This window comes from Schistocerca nitens, chromosome 3 (genome assembly GCF_023898315.1).
Source record: "Schistocerca nitens isolate TAMUIC-IGC-003100 chromosome 3, iqSchNite1.1, whole genome shotgun sequence".
In the NCBI taxonomy this organism is placed as follows: domain Eukaryota; kingdom Metazoa; phylum Arthropoda; class Insecta; order Orthoptera; family Acrididae; genus Schistocerca; species Schistocerca nitens.
In genome coordinates, this window is record NC_064616.1 from 770,379,642 (window position 1) to 770,405,782 (window position 26,141).

The following is a 26,141-nucleotide window of genomic DNA, read 5'->3' on the forward strand; positions in this document are numbered from 1 at the left end:
CAGTGTGCACTAGCAATCCGCCCCGGCTTCGCAAGTGTATCTTTAAGTGTCTATGGTAAACGACTTGCATGTTATGTACATAAACCTTCCTCGTGAATCAGTCTATCTATTAGTGAAATCTGTATCAAAACCACTATAGCAGTGCCTGCAGTTAACCTTCACGTACAGTCAAAAAAAGGTGGCGGGGAACTTTAATTCATTATAATTCAGCCAATTTGCACAAAATACATATGAACTGTATATACAAACCTCCCTCCTGAACCAGTTTATCGGTTACTGACAAACTTATCAAAATCATTACGGTATGTCCTGAAATTAACCTTCACATAAAGACAAAAAACACAGCAAGAAACATGAATTTATACGAGGGGCGTTCAATAAATAATGCAACACACTTCTTCGGAAAGTAAGTTGGTTTTATTCAGCATTCCAATACGCCATAGTATTCCCCTCTCATTTGGCTACAAAAACCTCTTTTTCGATCCCGCATGTTACCACTCTACTAGTCGAGTTTGGGGCAAACATCAATAACTTCCGCATCATCCACGTACTGCTTCCCGTGGAGGGCGTCCTTCATTGGACCAAACAGATGGAAGTCGGGAGATCCGAGGTCCGGGCTATAGGATGTATTGGTAGCAACACACCTCTGAGTATCCTAACTGGTGTTTCAGTACTACCAACAGAGACTTCCAGTTGAGCAGCGAGATATTTTATCGTGATCCGTCGATCAGCTTGAATGAGAGTGTCCGCATGTTGCAGCATTGGAGGTGTCGTAGCTGTGTGCGGCTGGCGGGTACCCGGGAGATCGGACAGGTTTGCGCGACATTCTTGCGATGATGATAGACGCCTCGCCTAACGACTCACCGTCCTTTTGCTCCCTGCCAGGTCTCCGGAGACGTTCCGTAAGCGCCTACGAATATCTGCGACGCTCTACTTTTCCGCCAAAAGAAACTCAATGACAGCACTCCGTTTAAGGAGCCATTTTGAAGGCTACGTATAGCGCCGCCACCTATCGGAACTTAATGAAACTATAGTGGCTGAAGCGGGAATGTTCCACGAAGTCCAACAACAAATTCCGCATTTTTTCAATCGAAATTAGCCGAGAAAAAAAATGTGTTGCAATACTTATTGAATGCCCCTCGGAGTATGTAGTGATACTGATTGCAGCTTACGACCTGAAAATAACTTACGATTGAAATTATAATCGTGGAAATTGTAATAAATAGCATAGTCGATGGCGAACATGATGCAGCATAAGAAAATCAGCGAGACTTTAATCCCAGAACAAATACAACTGTGGCGTGACGCTTATTTCAGGTCTCATGTGGCCTTCTTGGTGTTGCATTTTTCACAAATGTTTTGAGCGTGTGAATAGTTTGTGCCTTAGTGAGTTGGAATGACGCCCGATTAATACGTTACTTACGCTTTTCCTATCACAAAGTAGCTCCAGGCATTATTAATGGGATTCATGAAGATCTACACGTGTTGCATGTACTGTCGAATAAAGAAGCAACCTAATAGAACTTTGCATACGGTGCTCAGTGCGATCTAACAATTATTCAAAATAATTGCTTACTTGCTCTGTGAATTGGATAGGATGACTTCCTCGGAAAATTTCTTCCCGAATCCGGATTGTGCTTATGCCGTCACTGTCATCGGATAATATCGTTTCCACAATCATATGTTGAATGAAATGTTCTTGATTTTTTCCAGTGCTGATTCTTTAATGCAGACAGAATGCGGACAGCCTTTAAACGCTGGCAAAGAAGGGTGTAATATTCAGTTCCTGTATAGTACCAGCACTTTCCCTAAATGGTATGTCCCGCGTCCGGCCATCCTGACTTAGGTTTTCCTTGATTTCCCTAAATCGCTCCAGGCAAATGCTGGGATGCTTCCTTTGAAAGGACACGGCCGAATTCCCTCCCCGTCCTTCCCTAATCCGACGAGACCGATGACCTCGCTGTTTGGTCTCTTCCCCCAACCAACGCACCCCATAAATGGTATGGAGGCACACGCTACTTATTCGTTAAATGTATTCGCAGTTTCGAATATAGATTACCATCAGCAGTATTACAGAATGACAACAATGAAAATCTGTGCCGCCCGGGACTCGATGATGATGATGATGTTTAGTTTGTGGGGCACTCAACTGCACGGTCCTCAGCACCCGTACGAAGTCCCAATTTTTACACAGTCCAGGTTTTACATAATCAAATCGAACCACCATCACGAATGATGATTATGATGAAAAGATGAGGACAACACAAACACCCAGTCCCCAGACAGAGAAAATCCCCAACCCTGTCGGGAATCGAACCCTGGAGCCCGTGATCCAAAGGCAGCAACGCTAGCCACTAGACAACAAGCCGGGGACGTCCGGGACTCGAACTCGGATTTCCTTCTTATCGCGAACTGTCGCCTTACCATTTAACTAATTGAACACGACTCACAGCGACCCAAACTTCCATATGTCGCCAACTTTGTGTCTACAAACTGTACTCGTACATTCATTATTCCCGTGCAAGGAAGACATTTTACTTGAAAGTCTCTTGTCCTGTATCGGCGGATAAATACGATATTGCAGTGCCTGTGTTATTCCCAATTACGATGCATGCATATCCGAAGGAACATTGCATCGTAATTGGGTATAACACAGGCACTGCAATATCTTATCGCTACTTATTCTGTCGGTACACAACTTCTTTCGGTGCCCAGACCTCTTACTAAAAATGTAACTAGCGACGGTGTAATTAGTCGAATGTGATGTACTGACATTCACTGCCACCTGTCCTTGGATGCTAAGTGCTTCCTATTTACCGTTGAAATTATTTTTGTTATTTTTGCTCTAATAATTAGACTGTTTTCTTGTCACCGTAGGTTGCCCCGCAAACACCTTGAGGAGTATTTTTACTAGTACGTTTCAAAATAGTTGCCATTCCACACGTGAGCGTAGAATTTAACCAGGTGCTTTGTTTTTCCATTGTTCTGCCTCTTATGATTACTTCGTGCCAACTGGCAGTCAGTTTAGAAATGTGCGTCATACTTTTGTGTAAATTTAAGTGTTCTCACTTAGTTGTTGAAGTAGTGCATGAGGGCCTGTTGCATCTATTGAGTACTCTGTGTGAAACAGCCAGTTTGTTCGTCTAAGAAACCATTTTAGCGACTTTATCATATTCTTTACCATTTCATAAAGGAAACTCTACATCGACTCAATATTACAAGTACGAAAGTGATTCTGTTACCTTCAATCCCATTAACGGGCAAAGCCACTGCTCTTGCCAATAGTCTGTTTAAAGAGCAAAATACAGAGTCAGCGTTGATCACTGTTGTTAATTACTCATCTACGTGCAAGAATACTGTATCAGCCACTGATTACATACTAGGGATAAGATTCAGTTTCTTTCATCACAAAGCGGTCCTACAGTATCCCTCCCAACTACTATGTAATTTCCCCTATTGTCAGCTGTTGTAGAATTCTCCGAGACGGGCTTGACATTCAATCACTGGCAAGAAACAGTCATAGAGGTTAAACACAGGCTTTTATACCTACTCCACGTTCTTGAATAAAACCGCTTGAATATTAAGCAGCGTCATATTGTGATATTAAACGAGATTTTTAAAACAAGTGCCTACGTTTAAGTCATAGGACAACGCACCTCTTAGTTGCGATGAGACTGCTGTCATTTCGAAGAGACTCCCTGCAAATCGCTCTAAACGCTGCCCTTTTTTTTCAAATAATTGTTACTTCGTTTTACAGTATGATGCGGTTTTTAATCAAAAGACTTTTATTCAGATGGACAGCGCCTACGGAGGCCTAACCATTAATATTTTTCTCCGTTAGCTGAGCATTCTACGTACTTGCGATAAATAGCACGAGTGCGTGAATCCCCCCATTATTTTCAATTGTAATAACACTTGTTCCTAGAACTTGTTATCTACAGACTACTTCTATTGGTGCTTGAGAATATATTTATTTTCCAAGTTCGGATTACATCATGTCCATGAAACATTCAGTGGCATTAACAACTGGGCCCCGTCACTCAAAACCCGGCCGGAGCGTGACGTCTGAGCGACAGAGAACGAGGTTCCCATTTCGTCTGTTTTAAAATGTATCAGGTTTCTCAGTATTCGGAGTCCTGAAGTTGAATTTCTATTACCAAAATAAATATTTGCTTTACATCCAGTTAACAAAAATCCAGGTCGTTCATTAGATCACTCACTGGCTGCCTGAATCCATATTTTTATCCGTATACTGATATCCCCAACTATTTTCCGTTTTATTGAGTAACACGACTTCCTCTTCGAACACAGCTAAGATTTTGATCACCGCGTCCGTCGAAGTTCCTATTCCCACCACTGTTTTGCTTTTAAGAAGTAAGTTCACTAGCTTGTTTAAAAGTGACGTCTTTCCTAAATTTTAGTTGGCATCTCCTCACTGTTCCTCGACAGTCTTCCCTTTATTAATTCAGGTGACTGAACTCTCTTGACGATAGCGCCATTCAGCATCTGCTATTTGTCCTTATTCACCCTGAGTTACGCTATTGTTTAGTTAAGCATGTATCAGTTGCCCCCATAGCTGTATTTCTATCTAGTTCTTCGGCTGCCAGTTGGCTGCACTTTTTGATTAGAGGCTATTGTTGCCAGCCTTTCAGGAGATGTACTTCTGGACTGTTTAAACAGTTAGCTTTTGGTTCTTTCTCTTATATAACATGCGTTAGCGTCTCATAGTTCCTCACAGTTGATACACATTTTGTAGAAGCGACATTGATTGGTTGCGTAGCGAAGTTGTTTGTACTACTGACACTTCCTCTGCAATGACTTTTTACTTTGGTATGATTATATTTGTGAATCCTTTTTAATCAATAATTTTTTTAAATGAATAATTGTCAATATTATATATGGTAACAGTTTATTGCTTGTCGCTGAAGTCACTACACAAGCGTACAGAATAGTGTTACACCTTTCTTTTTGAAGAGACTCATTGGTGACGCTTATTGCCTTTTTTCTTCTTAGCTCTCTGTCACTTCATCTCTGGTTACCTCCTCGTGCACATGTGTAGACGGCGTATTCGTAATTTTTCAGATAGAAATGATTTTCATGAGTGTTGCAAGCCCTCAGAATATTGTTTTAAGCTGCTTCAGTGTAAGTAAGTAATAAAATTTACTCGCATTCGCGAGAAGCGGGTATAAATCCTCAATGGGTCATCTGGGATCAGTTTCCTGACAAGTTCTTTGAAAGACTTCAGGTGATTGTTAAAGTGGTCTCACTGTCGACAGAACGTTAACAACAAAAATTTCTGCTGTTCTTCTTCACATTACCTATGGTCAGCCGCTGCGTGCTGATAGACTGTCTGTAGTTCATTCGTCCTCGAACTGTACGTATAGTGTCCTTGGTTGGTTGAATATCCTGGCCTTCGTCTTCTTTTACCTACCAATTTACTGAACTGATGAACTGAATTATAAATTTTACATGAAACTGAGACACTACGCGGTCATCAAAGTTAGAGTGTCTATATGGGGCTAACACTCTCATCTTAAACAGTAAGAGAGACACTCAAGAAATACAAAAAGGGTATGAAAAGCAATCAGGAGAATTGTAAATTATACTGCAGAAGGAACATACAGCCTCAACACGTTGCTCTTAACGGAACAAAACCGACAGGTGTAAAGCTAATTTCGGGGGTATCCGAAAGAAGTGTTATAGGACAGTTACTATTTACAGTGTATGTATATAATCTGGTAGGATGCGTTGGAAAATCTCCTAGGCTATCCGCCGGTGATGCGGTTGTCTACAAGTCGTTAGCTACGCCAGAAGACAGTAACGATTTGCAGAAGGGACTACAGACGATTGATGAACGGTGCAGGGACTAGCAGTTGCACTGAACGTACACGAATGTGACATATTGCACGTACATAGGAAAAGAAACCCACAGCTGTAAAACAAGACTGTTGATGATAAACTGATGGGAACAGTAACAACCGTAAAGTATCTAGGAGTATCTATTCGGAGCGACCTTATGTGGAATGACCACATAAAGCAAATAGTAGGAGAGGCAGATGGGAGACTGAAATTCATAGGAGGAACCTTATGGAAATGTAATTCATCCACTAAAGAAGTGGCTTACAAGGCACTTGTTCGACCGATTCTTGAGTATTATTCAACAATCTGAAATGATAGAAGAGATAGAGAACATTCAACGAAGAGCGGCGAGGTTCGTCACGTGGTTGTATGGTCGGTGCGAGAGCGTTAAACAGATGCTCAACGAAGTTTAAGCGCATGTTTCCACATCCATAAAAGTAATAATTATTCATTATGACATATTTTATTGTTTTAAGATTTAATCTGTCTACTATTTGTATTGCATTTCCCGTGTTTTACTGCAGATCTGAAGATGGTCATTTCTGACCGACAACGGTAGTAGTCTAAGGACCAAAAATCTTGTGATCATTGACGGAAATAAAGAAATTTATTCTATGCTCAACAAACTCGTTACAAAAGAGGCATTGTGCAGCACAGATTTGTTTAGTATTGAAATCTCGAGAGAGCACTTTCCAGGAAGAGTCGTATTATACAGGGTGTAAATTTTAAGTTGACAAACCAGAATAACACGAAAAATAAGCTTCACACGAAAAAATGTGTAGAATCCGAAGTTGATGATTTTCGAGGGGGACATCTGCTGGCGCAAAATTAGCCCGCCACCCCAGCCCCTGGGGATGGGGCGGGAGGCAACTTCAAAATTTCACATGGGAACCCCCATTTTTATTGCAGAATCAGATTCTACTTAAAAAACAACGTACATTTTGTCTTAAACATTTGTTTTGATTCTTGGTAGTTAGCGCTGTAATTCAAGAAAATCCATGTTCTCATTTTTGTGTGGAAAATGATTACGGATAAATAAAAAAATACTTATTTACTTCGTAAATTTTGATTCGCTAAAACTAAAACTCTCCCTCTCTCCCCATAGGGTGGGGTTTGAGAGAGAGGAATTAGAGTTTTACAAATGTTGACCTATTAATATTTGGGTCAACATTTGTAAAACACTCGCGAGGACCCTACACGATATTAGGAAGGTGTACCAGTTTCTTGGCTCTTCAGTGTACATGCATGCCTAAGATAGCCACACATGGTACGTAAGCCATCGATGGGAAGCAACAGTAACGTGAAGAAAACAGAGATGAAGAGAAAACTCACTCTGTGACTATAAAAATGGTATGGTAGCCGATGGAACGACTGGAACTGCCCATTCGTAGGTAACAACGATGATCTCATATCAGTCACTACGCTGGCGATAACACAGACTTAAAGCACTTAGCAATGGAGCAGAATGCAAGTTCTATTAAACACACGAAAACATCTTTGTTAAATGTCTCTCTAATTCTCGAAGATATTCTCCAGAAATAAAATTTTGTTAACATTCCACATATTGGTAAAGTTCATCTGTACGTCTATCTACTGAAACTGTGTGTATATACTTTTTTGTCCATCTTTCATATCCTATGCATGTCGATTGCAAGGACCAATGAGAAACTTCTTTTGCTGGTAGAGATGTATAGGTGTCTTTCCATTCTCAGATTTACTGTCATTGAAAATATTTAAATTAGATTGTTCCATACTCTCCACATTGGTTTTATCATGAAATCTGCCATGTTAGCATCTAGACATAATTTGACTTTTTAGATTGGTCCAGACAGGTAAAAATATTTAGCAACAGCATAGCTTAGAGAGATTTCAACACAATCTGTTGAGTTTTTCTATATAAAGTAGGCAGTTAGTAACGACCAGTAAACTGTCTTGATACATAACCATTCTCAACTACACGTTCCTCATGGTTTTCCCACTACTACGATAGAATCATCAAGTTTAAAGCGATGGACCTCAGGATTTACATCAAACTCTCTTTCCGTGTTTCTCATGTGAAGAGCTCTAGCAGTGCGATGTCTACGATAGCGCCATTGAAGATGAAGCACAAATCGGCTAATATTAGAGTATATCTCTGTTTAAATCTTTTCTTTCATTCTCTTGTAAGGCGGTAAGTGATTCAGTTCCCAACTGTCAGATCACCATAAACCTTGCATATATAGATTTACTCATATGGTTCGCACTCTATTGTATAGTTTTTATGGAACATTTACGGAACGGTGTTGTTTCTTGCCATGGAGTATGTTTGTAGCATTAGTGACCAATTCTCTGCTAAATGTGAGAAAGTATGAAAAATGGATGCGAAGAAAAATAAAGTATAATCCAACACATTTAAGTCGAGCAGTTCACACACCGATTCATAGGTAGGAACAAATGTACACGGGTCCACTGAACACCATGTGACAAAACCGTTCCGTTTTATATGAAATAAAAAGAAATATGGAATCGTTTACTACCAACAAAATAATGGATGCGAACAAAAATGAAGCAGCATACGAGCAATATACTTGCAATGCAGTTTAAAGAGCGCAGTATACACAAAAAAGCGCATAGGGAACATAATGCGATGAAACTAGCTTCTGTGTCATGCCATGTCTGACGGCTTTTAGGTTTTGACATGAGCTACAATGCAGTATTTCCACTCGATAATGACCACACGGGCAAAATTGCAATATTGGGTTTTACAAACAATTAATTTTACAGTCAATAGGTGAACACAATGACATTTAAAATATTTTACATGACTTTGAACCCCAGCTATGAGAAGTTAATCTTAGTTTCCAACTGAGATTTTACAAGGACACAAAAATCTTTCGGTATGCAGGCAGGCACTTTACTACACAGCTACGTGGCCCACACAGAGGATAAATGAAAAATATTGTCCTTTAAATCGCCTATTTTGAATAAAAATTAGAGATTTTCGTGCCATATTTTCTGGTGTTCAACGTTTACTGCCAGGCCAAATGGAGCACTGCTGTCGTTCTGTTTCCGTATTGTAACATGGTGCTTGCACTACTTATATTTTGGTGTTCTGTGGCCACTACACAAATGTTGGATCCACACCGTATATTTAGAAAGAAATTTAACGGTGTTTCGTTCATTTTTTACTAAAAGTTTAATATATTTTGCTATTTGACAACAGATAGCATTGTACAAAAGCATTTTATTCGAGTATTTCGTTACGTGTATGGATACAGTCAGTCCAATTACTTAATATGTCGTACTTTTATTTTCGCCGAGTAATGATGGAGTTACTACTATTTGATATAATAGGTTTTATACCGCCATATAAGTGATTTAAAATATCTCAAGTGAGTGTATGGCATCTTATTATATGAGTTTTCATGAACTTGCTTACCACAACTACTATATTGACAATTTAATATGAAATGCATTTCATGTGCTGTCTCCCTAGGTATACAGGACACCTAAAGATGATCAGAGGATGAAAACCAATGGTAATAAAGAAGCAATTACATGTTATCATTTTTGTTTTTTTTGGTCTCCTTTTTTTCGCATTCCCAGTTATAAAGTGATATGCAAAACTTAAGGATGAAAGTAACTTCCGCAAGATGTGCCACTGCCAAGTAACATAGCTCGATGAAACATGGACCATACATGGCTGCTACAGTATAGTACATAACTGCTACGGTGTAGTACAAAAGGTAACTGAAAGGAACACGCAATAAGGCGCACAGAAATGACACCTTTATTCAACGACAATAATTACAATGAAATCACCACGATTTATGATGGTCCCCTGGACATGAAGAAATGCGGGACATGGTTCTTAATAGGGTGTGTGATCTCCACGAACGGCAGTGCATACTCTGCAACATGCTCCCACGCTGTTCATAAGGTTGCAAAGAAGTTCTTGTGGCAGGTCGATTTATTCCTCCACCAACGCAGCCTGACTACTGGTGGATGGTCGCTGGTGCATATGGACGTACTGTAATACGACTCCCCAATGTGCCACACACGTTTTCGATGTGGTTTAAGCCGTGAGAACGGGCAGGTCAGTACATTCGCCGAATATACTCTCGTTCCAAGAGCTCCTCCCCCTGTGCTGTTCGATGTGGTCGCGGATTGTCATTCATATAAATGAAGTCTGACCCGAATGCACCCTTCAAATGACGCACATGGAGAAGGAGTACAGAGTCACAAATTCTGACTGGAGAGTGAACCTTGTTCAAAGATTTGGAGGTCAGTACGTCAGGCAATATTGTCACCCCCACCATAAAGCCTGGACCGCCACAACGATCATGTTCGACAATGTTCCTGGATGCATTACGTGTTCTCACTTCTCGCCGTATGAGGGTACGTCCAGCCTTCTTGACCATCTCATGTTGGTGGTCCAGATATTACGGTGTAATTGTGACACTGTACACCTTCCCCAGGTGCGTAATTTCAAGGGTGCATTCGGGTCTGACTTCATTTTTATGAATGACAACGCGCGACCACATCGAACGACGCCGGTGGCACAGCTCTTGGAACGAGAGGAAATTAAGCAAATGGATTGGCTTGCCAGTTCGCCCGACCTAAGTTGTATCGAGCACGTGTGGTATGCGTTGGACAGACGTATAGCAACAGTTCTACATGCACCAACGGCTATCAAACAGTTGTCAATTGCGCTGGTGAAGGAATAAGGCGCCCTACCGAAAGAACTCCTTACCAACGTTGTGGCCACCATGGGAGCACGTTGAATAAAATGAGTAGCTGTGCGTGATGATCACTCATCCGATGAAGAACCATGTCCAGAATTTTGCAATGTCCAGGGGACTATCATAAATCGCGGTTATTTCAGTATAATTATCGTCTGTGAATTCTGTTCCGCTCACTACGTATTCCTTGTTATCTTCTCTACTGTACTGTAATACCTCTTTCTATGTGTGGTCCAAGTTCCATCAAGCTATGTTACTTGGCAGTGAGACACCATGCGAATGTTACTTTCGTCCTTACGTTTTGCACCCTGCATTAAGTACCCGTAACATTATCACCACCTATATGTTGTGGTAATGAGCGTGCCCAGGTCACATGGAAGGCTCGTGACGAAGGTGAAAAGTATGTTACAGCCGACAGTAACACCAACATGGGTTACTCGATATGTAGAAAATCGGTAAAGCTGATGATCCATAAATCTTTGAGCTACGACTGAGGTGAGATTGCGACATTACGGCAACTATAAATGCGTATCCTAGAAATGGTGAACCTCGTGGCATGTTCATATGGTCAACACTATCTTTCTAAAAATACTAATTATCGTGAGGTAGCTACCGAAAAATGTGGTATTGGTCGTCCACGAATCATTCACGACCATTTTGTAGAGCAAAATAAGTGTCAGTGTGTGGCGCAATCGCCACAGTACAATGTTGGGAAAGGTTTAAGGTTTCGCAACAGATATTCTTCTCGTGTACCATTTATTTACCAAATGCATCTTCAGTTACGAATGTCGTGGTTTGAGATGCATCATAATTAGATCTTAAAATTTTAAAAATGAGCTGCCTGGTGAGATGACAGCACGTCGGTAGTCGAGTCTGGATACTCCGTATTCAAGTCGAATAGCTACTCGACTCATGCAGCGCGGGATTGACAAAGGCTGCAGCTGTGTGCCACACAACTACCACGTCACCGTACATGACGTTTTCCAACTAATTCCAAATTCGTCTGTTTTCTATCCTGTCCCACACACAAGGTCTGTCATCAAGCCGGCCGAAGTGGCCGTACGGTTCTAGGCGCTGCAGTCTGGATCCGCGAGACCGCTACGGTCGCAGGTTCAAATCCTGCCTCGGGCATGGATGTGTGTGATGTCCTTAGGTTACTTAGGTTTAACTAGTTCTAGGAGACTAATGACATCAGAAGTTGAGTCCCATAGTGCTCAGAGCCATTGGAACCATTTTTTGTCATCAATCACCAGCCCTAACCAGCTTTTCGTAATGCACAGAGATAATGTGGCATATGCGTGGGCGTCAGGCGATGTTTGCCTTCGACCATGTACTTAGGATTTCAAAAAGCTATGCCGCGAGTGATTGCACCTTTTTCCGATCGCAGAGGTAAACCAGGAAGTTATAATGTTAGCGATCATAAAATAATGCCTAACTAGCGTAAATGCTGCTGCTTGTGTTCACTACAGAGTTGTGAAGAGATCTATGTCGTGTATAACCGCAGCCTCGTTTGCTTACTATAAATAACATTCAATTATTTCAAGTGCCAAGAATCTCTACGTTTTTACGGCACAAATTGAATTCCTGCAACAGTCCATCTATGTTACATTATTTTCGTAAATCCAGACTTAGTACCTAAATGCGACATGTTCGTAAATTCTACTCATGGCCTCAGAAAACCGACTATCAACGATGGACGATGGTCGATGGAATATGGGAGATAAAAAGTTAAGTCGCCGTGGTATTTTGTAACTACTGTAAAGCAATTCTTACCACTAAAGACACCTACTATGAAGTGCGTAGATTTTATCATATATAAATAACGCAAATGCCCGACGTTTACTTGGCATATGATTTGGTAGAAGAAAATAAAGTACCATAAAATTCACGTAAAATATACATTACAACAAAGTTTAAACGCGACACTAGTGAATTCACTACTATCCACTGCGCTAAGAGACATCTTCCTTAGAGGACTCATGTTTATAACTGAGAAATCTTCTAAATCTACACTCCTGGAAATGGAAAAAAGAACACATTGACACCGGTGTGTCAGACCCGCCATACTTGCTCCGGACACTGCGAGAGGGCTGTACAAGCAATGATCACACGCACGGCACAGCGGGCACACCAGGAACCGCGGTGTTGGCCGTCGGATGGCGCTAGCTGCGCAGCATTTGTGCACCGCCGCCGTCAGTGTCAGCCAGTTTGCCGTGGCATACGGAGCTCCATCGCAGTCTTTAACACTGGTAGCATGCCGCGACAAGCGTGGACGTGAACCGTATGTGCAGTTGACGGACTTTGAGCGAGGGCGTATAGTGGGCATGCGGGAGGCCGGGTGGACGTACCGCCGAATTGCTCAACACGTGGGGCGTGAGGTCTCCACAGTACATCGATGTTGTCGCCAGTGGTCGGCGGAAGGTGCACGTGCCGGTCGACCTGGGACCGGACCGCAGCGACGCACGGATGCACGCCAAGACCGTAGGATCCTACGCAGTGCCGTAGGGGACCGCACCGCCACTTCCCAGCAAATTAGGGACACTGTTGCTCCTGGGGTATCGGCGAGGACCATTCGCAACCGTCTCCATGAAGCTGGGCTACGGTCCCGCACACCGTTAGGCCGTCTTCCGCTCACGCCCCAACATCGTGCAGCCCGCCTCCAGTGGTGTCGCGACAGGCGTGAATGGAGGGACGAATGGAGACGTGTCGTCTTCAGCGATGAGAGTCGCTTCTGCCTTGGTGCCAATGATGGTCGTATGCGTGTTTGGCGCCGTGCAGGTGAGCGCCACAATCAGCACTGCATACGACCGAGGCACACAGGGCCAACACCCGGCATCATGGTGTGGGGAGCGATCTCCTACACTGGCCGTACACCACTGGTGATCGTCGAGGGGACACTGAATAGTGCACGGTACATCCAAACCGTCATCGAACCCATCGTTCTACCATTCCTAGACCGGCAAGGGAACTTGCTGTTCCAACAGGACAATGCACGTCCGCATGTATCCCGTGCCACCCAACGTGCTCTAGGTGTAAGTCAACTACCCTGGCCAGCAAGATCTCCGGATCTGTCCCCCATTGAGCATGTTTGGGACTGGATGAAGCGTCGTCTCACGCGGTCTGCACGTCCAGCACGAACGCTGGTCCAACTGAGGCGCCAGGTGGAAATGGCATGACAAGCCGTTCCACAGGACTACATCCAGCATCTCTACGATCGTCTCCATGGGAGAATAGCAGCCTGCATTGCTGCGAAAGGTGGATATACACTGTACTAGTGCCGACATTGTGCATGCTCTGTTGCCTGTGTCTATGTGCCTGTGGTTCTGTCAGTGTGATCATGTGATGTATCTGACCCCAGGAATGTGTCAATAAAGTTTCCCCTTCCTGGGACAATGAATTCACGGTGTTCTTATTTCAATTTCCAGGAGTGTATAAAGCAGTATGAAATACGGCAATAATGTCTACCGTAAAAGTCACCCTTTAACAATGAGAAATGCGACACAATGATGCAGATACAAGGTATACCAGAAAACAAACCATTTGTGATACTTGGCGTGTATGGCGCGCCTCTCCCTGTGGCATACATAACTTGGTTTTCTCGTACGGAAATACGAGATTCACAGCGGCTCCCCTTACTACAGATCTGGCTATAAGGCATTACGTCCCCCTTGCTAGATAACCGCTCTCTAGGTGTCAACGGTGGTTCACAGTGGCGGTGATGCGGACGCATATCTCCGGGCGGATATTCAGTCGCTTTGAGTGCAAAGAGTTAGTACGCCACTCTAGGCGCTCAGTGCCTTCATACTGCAGTTATTCGTCCACCAGGCCGGCTCTGCGAGGTCCTACATTATCGTCCATCAGATGGAAACCGCAAATACGACTCACACACAATTTCATCGCAATAGACAGAAGTCGTCTCGGTTCACTTAGGCCACAAAAGCAACTGTGAATGTTCTCCTGACATTACGCTTCCTCAGACGAGAACACTGGTGGCGACATATACACAGTTGGCCATTAAAACTACAGCAGGATGTAATCACGTAACGGAATTTACGTTACTGTACAGCATGTAGAGCATGTCAAGTTGATTCCATACTTTTAGATTTCCAGAAGGCTTTCGACACCGTTCCTCACAAGCGTCTTCTAATCAAACTGCGTGCCTATGGAGTATCGCCTCAGTTGTGCGACTGGATTCGTGGTTTCCTGTCAGAAATGTCACAATTCGTAGTAATAGACGGAAAGTCATGGAGTAAAAATGAAGTAATATCCGGCGTTTCCCAAGGAAGTGTTATAGGCCCTCTATTGTTCCTGATCTTCACTCCTGGAAATGGAAAAAAGAACACATTGACACCGGTGTGTCAGACCCGCCATACTTGCTCCGGACACTGCGAGAGGGCTGTACAAGCAATGATCACACGCACGGCACAGCGGACACACCAGGAACCGCGGTGTTGGCCGTCGAATGGCGCTAGCTGCGCAGCATTTGTGCACCGCCGCCGTCAGTGTCAGCCAGTTTGCCGTGGCATACGGAGCTCCATCGCAGTCTTTAACACTGGTAGCATGCCGCGACAGCGTGGACGTGAACCGTATGTGCAGTTGACGGACTTTGAGCGAGGGCGTATAGTGGGCATGCGGGAGGCCGGGTGGACGTACCGCCGAATTGCTCAACACGTGGGGCGTGAGGTCTCCACAGTACATCGATGTTGTCGCCAGTGGTCGGCGGAAGGTGCACGTGCCCGTCGACCTGGGACCGGACCGCAGCGACGCATGGATGCACGCCAAGACCGTAGGATCCTAGGGACACTGTTGCTCCTGGGGTATCGGCGAGGCCCATTCGCAACCGTCTCCATGAAGCTGGGCTACGGTCCCGCACACCGTTAGGCCGTCTTCCGCTCACGCCCCAACATCGTGCAGCCCGCCTCCAGTAGTGTCGCGACAGGCGTGAATGGAGGGACGAATGGAGACGTGTCGTCTTCAGCGATGAGAGTCGCTTCTGCCTAGGTGCCAATGATGGTCGTATGCGTGTTTGGCGCCGTGCAGGTGAGCGCCACAATCAGGACTGCATACAACCGAGGCACACAGGGCCAACACCCGGCATCATGGTGTGGGGAGCGATCTCCTACACTGGCCGTACACCACTGGTGATCGTCGAGGGGACACTGAATAGTGCACGGTACATCCAAACCGTCATCGAACCCATCGTTCTACCATTCCTAGACCGGCAAGGGAACTTGCTGTTCCAACAGGACAATGCACGTCCGCATGTATCCCGTGCCACCCAACGTGCTCTAGGTGTAAGTCAACTACCCTGGCCAGCAAGATCTCCGGATCTGTCCCCCATTGAGCATGTTTGGGACTGGATGAAGCGTCGTCTCACGCGGGTTGCACGTCCAGCACGAACGCTGGTCCAACTGAGGCGCCAGGTGGAAATGGCATGGCAAGCCGTTCCACAGGACTACATCCAGCATCTCTACGATCGTCTCCATGGGAGAATAGCAGCCTGCATTGCTGCGAAAGGAGGATATACACTGTACTAGTGCCGACATTGTGCATGCTCTGTTGCCTGTGTCTATGTGCCTGTGGTTCTGTCAGTGTGATCATGTGATGTATCTGACCCCAGGAATGTGTCAATAAAGTTTCCCCTCCCTGGGACAATGAATTCACGGTGTTCTTATTTCAATTTCCAGGAGTGTATTTTAACGATATAGGAGACAATCTCAGTAGCCGTCTTAGATTGTTAGCATGTGATGCTGTCATTTACCGTCTTCTAAAGTCGTCAGATAACCAAAACGAATTGCAAAATGATTTAGATAAGATATCTGTATGGTGCGAAAAGTGGCAATTGACCGTGAGTAAAGAAAAGTGTGAAGTTATTCACGTGAGTACTAAGAGAAATCCACTGAATTTCGATTACGTGATAAGTCACACAAATCTGAAAGCTGTAAATTCAACTAAATACTTAGGGATTACAATTACAAACAACCTAAATTGGAACGATCATATAGATAATGTTATGGGCAGAGTAAACCAAAGACTGCAATTAATTGGCAGAACACTTAGAAGGTGCAACAGGTCTACTAAAATGACTGCGTAGGGAAGACACGAATGTCACACTAATCCCTTTCCTACATGTCGATGCTTATATGCCCGCATCGGAGTCGCGCTACGTTGTACACTGAAGAGCTAAAGAAATTGGTACACCTGCCTAATATCGTGTAGGGCCCCCGCGAGTATGCAGAAGTGCCGCAACACGACGTGGCATGGACTCGACTAATGTCTGAAGAATTGCTGGAGGGAAATGACACCATGAATCCTGCAGGGCTCTCCACAAATCCATAAGAGTACGAGGGGGTGGAGATCTCTTCTGAACAACACTTTGCAAGGCATCATAGATATACTCGACAGCGTTCATGTCTGGGGACTTTGGTGGCCAGCGGAAGTACTTAAAGGCAGAGGAATGTTCCTGGAGCCACTCTGTAGTAATTCTGGAAGTGTGGGGTGTCGCATTTGCCTGCTGGAATTGCCCAAGTCCGTCGGAATGCACAATGGACATGTATGGATGCAGGTGTTCGGACAGGATCCTTTCGTACGTGTCACCTGTCACAGCCGTATCTAGACGATCAGGGATCCCATATCGCTCCAACTGCAAATGCCCCACACCTTTACAGAGCCTTCACAAGCTCTAACAGTCCTCTACTGACATGCAGGGTCCATGAGTTCATGAGGTTCTCCATACCCGTACACGTCCGTCTTTTCGATAAAATCTGAAACGAGTCTCGTCAGGCCAGGCAACATGTTTCCAGTCATCAATAGTCCAGTGTAGGTGTTGACGGGCCCAGGAGGGACGTAAGGCTTCGTGTCGCGCAGTTATCAAGGGTACACGAGTGGGCCTGCGTCTCCGAAAGCCCATATCGATGATGTTTCGTTGAATGGTTTGCGCGCTTACGCTTGTTGATAACCCAGCACTGAAATCTTCATCAATTTGCGGAAGGGTAACACTTCTGTCACGTTTAACTATTCTCTTCAGTCATCGCTGGTCCCGTTCTTGTAGGATCTTTTTCCGGCCGCAGCGACGTCAGAGATTTGATGTTTAACCGGATTCCTGATATTTTCGGCACACTCGTGAATTAGTCGTACGGGAAAATACCCACTTCATCACCCCCTCGGAGATGCTGTGTCCCATCGCTCGTGCGTCGATTGGAACAACACGTTCAAACTCACTTAAATCTTGATAACCTGGCATTGTAACAGCAGTAACCGATCTAACAACTGCGCCAGATACTTACGGTCTCACATAGGCGTTGCCGACGGCAGCGCCGTATTCTTCCTGTATTTGAATACGCATACCTACACCAGTTGCTGTGGCCCTTCAGTGTATATTCGCCGCAGTAACGCTCTCTAACGGAAACTTTTTGATCGCCCCTCATATTTGTTTCTGCTGCTTTTTAAAGAGAAAAATCGAAATTGTGAACATTTTTCGTACATATTGTAACTGAAATTATGATAAATGCCTAAAACTTCTAAGTATAACGCCAGTAATTAAATAAAAGTTGTGGCGAGTAACAACTTGAAATATTAGATCATTCGATTCCTTTATTCATAACTGGACAGACTTTTTTATTTAATTGTTACTACAGGACTTCTCTTCTTGTTTTACGAGACTGTAGAGTGGTCCTGAGTAAAAGTAGAATCAGCCGGCGGCTATGAAGGTCCGATAGGAAGTTCGGGAAATTAATATTTTCTGGTAGTCAAGAAATTGCAGCCTTCTAGTAGAGTGCGCAGAAAATCCTGTAAACATTGTCTCGCGGCTGTTAGTAGGTATGGAAGCTCTTGTTATTGGTTGTAATGGAAACCACGTCTTGAGGGTGCGACGACAGGGATAGAAAGAAGGTACCTTTACTCAACGGGGTTTGAAAAAGGAGCCCATATATCTTAAAACAGACCGCCCGTGAATGCAGAGGAGCGCGCTCTTCTTTCACTGCAGATAAGTAAAGCCTGGAAAAAGCACACTTACCTTTGGCGGCGGCGTCTTCGGCGACCTCGGGGGCTGGCCTCGCACGGCCCAAGTAGCCCTTCTTGAACAGCACATCCTGCCGCGGCGTCGTTATCTTGGTGTACTCATCTGGAACACAAAGAAAACCAAGAGCGGGGTCAGTATCTGACACTGGTTTGAAACAGAATAGCGCTTACTGCCCGTCAAGACCATTTCAGAAGTAAAGTCCATTAAAAGTGCTAAGTGTTTTTTATGAAAGGGAAACTGCTTGAGAAGTGAATGAAGCACGTTTTTAGCCAATCCTCGATGTTATTCAATCTGACCACTGAACGCGAAACCAACGATAAATGTCGAGGAGTAATTGACGATCAAGAAGAAGGAATCTAAACTTTGTGGTTTGCTCATGGCATTGTCAGTCTGTGAGAGACAGGTAAAGACTTGGAAAATCAGTTGAATGGAATGGATACTGTCTTGCAAAGAGATTATAAGATGAACATAAACGAAAATGAAACAAGGTTAACGGATGTAGTCGAATTAAGTCAAGCGATGATGAAGGAAATGAGACATTAAAGGTAGTACCAGGAGTTTTTTCTATTCGGGCGGCAATATAACTGAAGCTAGCCTAAGTAGACAAGATATAAAATGAAAACTGGCTATAACATCAAAATCATTTGTGAAAAAGAGGCATTTGTTGATATCGAACATAAATTCAAGTGTTAGGAAGTCTTTTCTGAAGGGATACCTTGTATCGTTAGACAAGAAGACGTATGAAACGTGGTGCCACAGATAAATGCTGGAGATTAGATGAGTAGATAGAGTAACTAATGAGGAGATATTGAATCGAACTGGGAAAAAAAGAAGGCACAACCTGACTAGAAGAAGGGATTGGTTGATAGAACCCATCATGTGGCTTGACAGAATCGTCAGCTTGTTGATGAAAGGAAATGTGGAGAGTGAAAACTGTAGAGGAGACCAAGGGATGAATACAGCAAGCAGGTTCAAATAAATGTAGGTTGCAGTGGTTATTCGAAAATGAAGAGACCTGCACAGGATAGAACGCAAAGCGTTATGCTTCAAACCAGTCTTCGGACTGAAGACCGCGACAACTACATATTCATGTTTCCCAATATTGCATTAAAAACTACAGTCAGGTTGATAGTACACTCCTGGAAATGGAAAAAAGAACACATTGACACCGGTGTGTCAGACCCACCATACTTGCTCCGGACACTGCGAGAGAGCTGTACAAGCAATGATCACACGCACGGCACAGCGGACACACCAGGAACCGCGGTGTTGGCCGTCGGATGGCGCTAGCTGCGCAGCATTTGTGCACCGCCGCCGTCAGTGTCAGCCAGTTTGCCGTGGCATACGGAGCTCCATCGCAGTCTTTAACACTGGTAGCATGCCGCGACAGCGTGGACGTGAACCGTATGTGCAGTTGACGGACTTTGAGCGAGGGCGTATAGTGGGCATGCGGGAGGCCGGGTGGACGTACCGCCGAATTGCTCAACACGTGGGGCGTGAGGTCTCCACAGTACATCGATGTTGTCGCCAGTGGTCGGCGGAAGGTGCACGTGCCCGTCGACCTGGGACCGGACTGCAGCGACGCACGGATGCACGCCAAGACCGTAGGATCCTACGCAGTGCCGTAGGGGACCGCACCGCCACTTCCCAGCAAATTAGGGACACTGTTGCTCCTGGGGTATCGGCGAGGACCATTCGCAACCGTCTCCATGAAGCTGGGCTACGGTCCCGCACACCGTTAGGCCGTCTTCCGCTCACGCCCCAACATCGTGCAGCCCGCCTCCAGTGGTGTCGCGACAGGCGTGAATGGAGGGACGAATGGAGACGTGTCGTCTTCAGCGATGAGAGTCGCTCCTGCCTTGGTGCCAATGATGGTCGTATGCGTGTTTGGCGCCGTGCAGGTGAGCGCCACAATCAGCACTGCATACGACCGAGGCACACAGGGCCAACACCCGGCATCATGGTGTGGGGAGCGATCTCCTACACTGGCCGTACACCACTGGTGATCGTCGAGGGGACACTGAATAGTGCACGGTACATCCAAACCGTCATCGAACCCATCGTTCTACCATTCCTAGACCGGCAAGGGAACTTGCTGTTCCAACAGGACAATGCACGTCCGCATGTATCCCGTGCCACCCAATGTGCTCTAGAAGGTGTAAGTCAACTACCCTGGCCAGCAAGATCTCCGGATCTGTCCCCCACTGAGCATGTTAGGGACTGGATGAAGCATCGTCTCACGCGGTCTGCACGTCCAGCACGAACGCTGGTCCAACTGAGGCGCCAGGTGGAAATGGCATGGCAAGCCGTTCCACAGGACTACATCCAGCATCTCTACGATCGTCTCCATGGGAGAATAGCGGCCTGCATTGCTGCGAAAGGTGGATATACACTGTACTAGTGCCGACATTGTACATGCTCTGTTGCCTGTGTCTATGTGCCTGTGGTTCTGTCAGTGTGATCATGTGATGTATCTGACCCCAGAAATGTGTCAATAAAGTTTCCCCTTCATGGGACAATGAATTCACGGTGTTCTTATTTCAATTTCCAGGAGTGTATTTAATGTTACGTTAACAGTAAGATGCACTACGATAGCCTAATAAAGTCCAGGAAATACTTGATTCACTCAACAAATTCTTTGCGGAAAAACGGATGTAAAGAATGGTTGGTTGGTTGGTTGTTTCGGGGAAGGAGACCAGACAGCGAGGTCATCGGTCTCATCGGATTAGGGAAGGACGGGGAAGGAAGTCGGCCGTGCCCTTTGAAAGGAACCATCCCGGCATTTGCCTCGAGCGATTTAGGGAAATCACGGAAAACCTAAATCAGGATGGCCGGACGCGGGATTGAACTGTCGTCCTCCCAAATGCGAGTCCATGTAAAGAGTGGTTCAGATGGCTATGAGCACTATGGGACTTAAGTTCTGAGGTCATCAGTCCCCTAGAACTTAGAACTACTTGAACCTAACTAACCTAAGGACATCATACACATCCATGCCCGAGGCAGGATTCGAACCTGCGGCCGCAGCGGTCGCGCGTTTTCAGACTGTAGGGCCTAGAACCGCTCGGCCACTCCGGCCGGCCTGTATAGAATGGTCCCTATACAGATTTATTCCAAGTAATTTTCTCTTTTCACTACTACTTGGTATTAATTACATCTTTCATCTGCATGTGTCATTAGATAAATTTACGGAGGGAGGTGACGGAGTGGTTCATATAGGCGGCTCTTATTCGAGAGGGCCATAGTTCAAATCCTCGTCCGGCCATTCTGATTTATGTTTCCCATGATTTCGCTAAATCACTATAGATTGATGCCGGGTTGTTCCCTTTGAGTACACAACTGTCGGTTTCCTGCCCCACTTGTCCACCTGAGAAGCTGTTCTGTATTTAGTGCACATGTATTCGATGAGACTTTAGACTTCTCATCTACTCCTTCTGTTCTATAAGTCAACTTAACTCGAGGTGGTCAGTGTTAGCGTGATTCGCACTGAAGATAACAAATTATAATGTTTACAAGAAACCAGTTACAAACCCAATGTGGCAGACTGTTGCTCCGGATAGACGCTGAACTCAGTTGTCTATTATTTTGAAGTGGACAAGTGAGGATCAACAGCAATGGGCACGTAAAGGAATCCTCAAAGGAGGAAATGCAAAGGGGCATGATGGGATACCGATACGATTCTATACAGAGTATGCGAAAGAACATACTCCTCTTCTAGCAGCAGTGTACCGAGAGTCCCTTGAGGAGCGAAGCTCTTCTAATGATTGGGAAAAAAAGTTGCAGGTCATTCCCGTTTTCATAAAAGGGTCGTCTCTCAGACGCAGAGAACTATATGCCTATTTCAGTGACGTCAGTCTATTGTAGAATTTTAGAACACGTTTTGTGCTCGTGTATTACGTCCTTTCTGGAGACCGGAAATCTCTTCTGTACGAATCAACATGAATTCCACAAACAACGGCAGTCTGTAACTCAGCTCGCTTTATTCATTCATGAGACCCAGAGGGCAGCAGATACCAGCGCCCTGGTTGATGACGCGCTGCTTGACCTCCAGCAGGCGTTCATTATAGTTCTGCACTGTCGCTTAGTGAACAAAATACGAGTGTAGAGGTTAACAGATTAGATTTGTTATTGAAATGAAGAGTTCCTATCAAATAGAACACAAAACATTATTCTTAACGGAGAGAAATCTTTAGAGTTCGGGACCATTACTCTCGACAGTATATATAAACGACCCAGTGGATTACTTCGGAATTTCCATGATGGTATTCGTGAATGGTTCTGTTGTATACAGAGAAGTAGCAACACCAGAAAATTGCAGCGAAATGCAGGAAGATCTGCAGGGGATTTGGGCTTACTGCAGTGACTGGCAGTTGATCTTCATTATAACATACGTAAAGTATTGCGTACAGTTAATCGGAAATACCCCTATTATACGATAACACCATAGCAGTGACATCCATTATATATAAGGAAGTACGCCTACTGAGGATCGACCACACAGAACGAATTGCCGGAAAGGCAGATGACAAAGCGCTGCAGTCTGGAACCGCAAGACCGCTACGGTCGCAGGTTCGAATCCTGCCTCGGGCATGGATGTTTGTGATGTCCTTAGGTTAGTTAGGTTTAACTAGTTCTAAGTTCTAGGGGACTAATAACCTCAGCAGTTGAGTCCCATAGTGCTCAGAGCCATTTGAACCAAGATACCTGAATATTGCTTGTCAGCCTGGGATCCGTACCAGAAATGGTTAACAGAAGAAACAGAGACTATCTAAAGTAGAAAACAGAACTTTTCCATGCAAGTTCGTTTAGCAAGGGGAAGAGCGTAACGGAGATGTTCACCCAACTCTGTTGGCAGACGTTATAAGAGAAGCGTTGAGCATCACGGTGTGGTTCGCAGTCAAAATTCCGTGAGCGGACTTTTCAGGAAGATATTGCTTCATCATAAGAAAATCCCACGAAAAGACCATGAAGGTAAAATTAGACATTCGAGCTCATACGGACTGTTACCAACAATCGTTTTTCCCGCTCACCATTCACAAGTGTAACAGGAAAGGGGGAGGTGACCGTGGTACAATAACTATCCTCCGTCACACACCATAAAGCGTCTTCTGGAGTTTAGATGTAGATGTAAACGGTGGAACATCTGCCGTGGGGCGCATCGACCACCAGGAAGGAGTCACTTTATTACGAGGCAGGCGAGGACAAGGCCAACAGCGCCACTGTCCACCGCTTGGCGACTTGTGACCGCATCGCTGGAGTAAAATATCTCAGGGTTAAACCTGTTACAAAATAGAGATCAGCTGAATGAACGCTCCGATTTTTCTCAAATTGTTTATCTATGGAAACGTGTTATAAAGATAAAATTTCACAAATATCCAGTCCGTCTTTGGTGATTTAGCACACTGTAGATGAGACTAATCATTTTACAACAGCACACTCGCCTTGCTAGTGAACACACGAGGTGGCGTAGTGGTTACCACACGGGACTTGCATTCGGGAGGACGACGATTCAAATCCGCGTCCGGTCATCCAGACTCAGATTTTTCGTGATTTCCCTAAATCGCTCCAGGAAAATGCCGGGATGGTTCCTTTGAAAGAACACGGCCGATTTCTTTTCCATCTTTGACACCATCCGAACATATGCTCCCTCTCTAATGACCTCGATGTCGACCTTAAACCCAATTTTCCTTCCTTTTTCTTCCCTTGAAAGTGACCTGACACACTGTCGAACTACGACACATGATCATTGTTTTTCATTAGTATGAATCGGATCATCATTCAGATTTGCCTTAAGTGACTGGATACGCATGAACTGGCTTCTAGGAATCTACCCAATAGGAAAATCTTCGCTGCTCCTACGAGGGCCTGCTGAAAAGTAATGCATCCGATTTTTTTATTCTGTTCTCACTGTCGGTTCGGGTATTACATGTCATGCATTTCACTCTGTCGGCATTCTGGTTACGCTGACATAAGTTGCAATCCTCTGCTATTGGAGGGCTCCGAATTGTAGCGTGTAGCAAGGCGATGTGTAATGTAACTATGTCGGTGCTTGAAAAACAGCTTACCGTAATCGAGTTTCGAATTCGAAGAGATCGACCACACTTGGAGCATACTCTATTTCAGCATGACAATTCCAGACTACACACGAGGGCTGCGACATCCGCAACAACCCGGCGCCTTGTGTTCACTGTCATCGATCATCTTACATACAGTCCCGACTTGGCCCCAACCGATTTCTATCTGTTTTCAAAATTTAAATAGCGCCTTCGAGGACTTTAATTTAATAGCGATGAAGCGGTGCAAGCAGAGGTAAGGTTGTGGCTTCCTCAATAAAGTCAAACCATCTATAATGAAGGTATCAACAAACTGGTCTCTCGTTGGGAGAAATGTGTTCGTCACCAGGGTGACTTTGTTGAGAGATAAACATGTAAAAATGAGGAATTAAGATGTACAATGTGAATAACTTTTGTTTTATTTAAAAAGCTTTAAGAGGTCTCACATAAAAAATTCTGAAGCATTACTTTTCGGCATGCCCTCGTATGTTGTTTTTGAACAAAAGACAGTCCTAAATTCTACGCACGATATAAATCGATTTTCGTCAAAGATGGAAATTTAATCGCAAACCATACCTTTGATACATAGACCGATAATGTGACAAACATGCTCAAATATAGCAAAAGAAAATACATCATATTTGAAAAATAGCATTTACGATCTTATTACGTAAGTAAAACATTATAATACAATCAAATATTACACAGACACACACACACACACACACACACACGCGCGCGCGCACATCCTGGTATTAGTAATAGCTTGATTATATTTTGGTACCGCTTGAAAATGAGCCACAGTAGCAATGACTAAAAACATATCATTACAATGCATTTACATTGTTCCTCTAAATAATTTCAGGTTTGGTTCATTCAATAACACCACGTCCTATTCCTTTCCTCATCCTTTACCAACTAATTTCAGTGTCAATGAAACTTTCCTTCCTTTCTTTTATACGGGTACTTAAGGGTTACTCGATATTTGTTTGGTGTATGTAGGGAAAACGAGTTGTAAAGAAGGTTTGCGCTAGATATAGAGACAACAGACACAGAAGCTACGTCGAATACGCCTCAGGATAGTATTTAAGTGCTGCAATTAACAACTATCCTGTTATCTGTATTGGCTATTAACGCTAGCTATAATCTCAGATTTTTCGCATAAACCAAATTTCAATTGTTAGTGAAGCGAGTGGCAACCTTCAAATCAGTCGTGGTACTGACAAACCGCAGGTTGTCTACAAACGAACTTGCTTAAAAAATGATTTGATTATAAATGGTTCAAATGGCTCTGAGCACTATGGGACTTAACATCTGAGGTCATCAGTCTCCTAGACTTAGAACTACTGAAACCTAACTAACATAAGGGGCATCACACACATCTATGCCCGAGGGAGGATTCGAACCTGCTACCGTAGCAGCAGCGCGGTTCCGGACTGAAGCGCCTAGAACCTCTCGGCCATCACGGCCGGCGTTTTGATTATAGGATGT

At 44.5% G+C, this 26,141-nt stretch overlaps 1 protein-coding gene across 1 annotated transcript in view; it reads right to left on the reverse strand.

Moving 5' to 3' along the window:
• Nucleotides 1-26,141, reverse strand: part of LOC126248771 (uncharacterized) — a 573,063-nt gene that overhangs the window by 171,279 nt on the left and 375,643 nt on the right. The window contains exon 3 of the mRNA XM_049950133.1: nucleotides 18,595-18,702. Within this exon, the coding sequence (XP_049806090.1) occupies nucleotides 18,595-18,702 (108 nt within the window). The remainder of the gene's footprint in view (nucleotides 1-18,594; nucleotides 18,703-26,141) is intronic.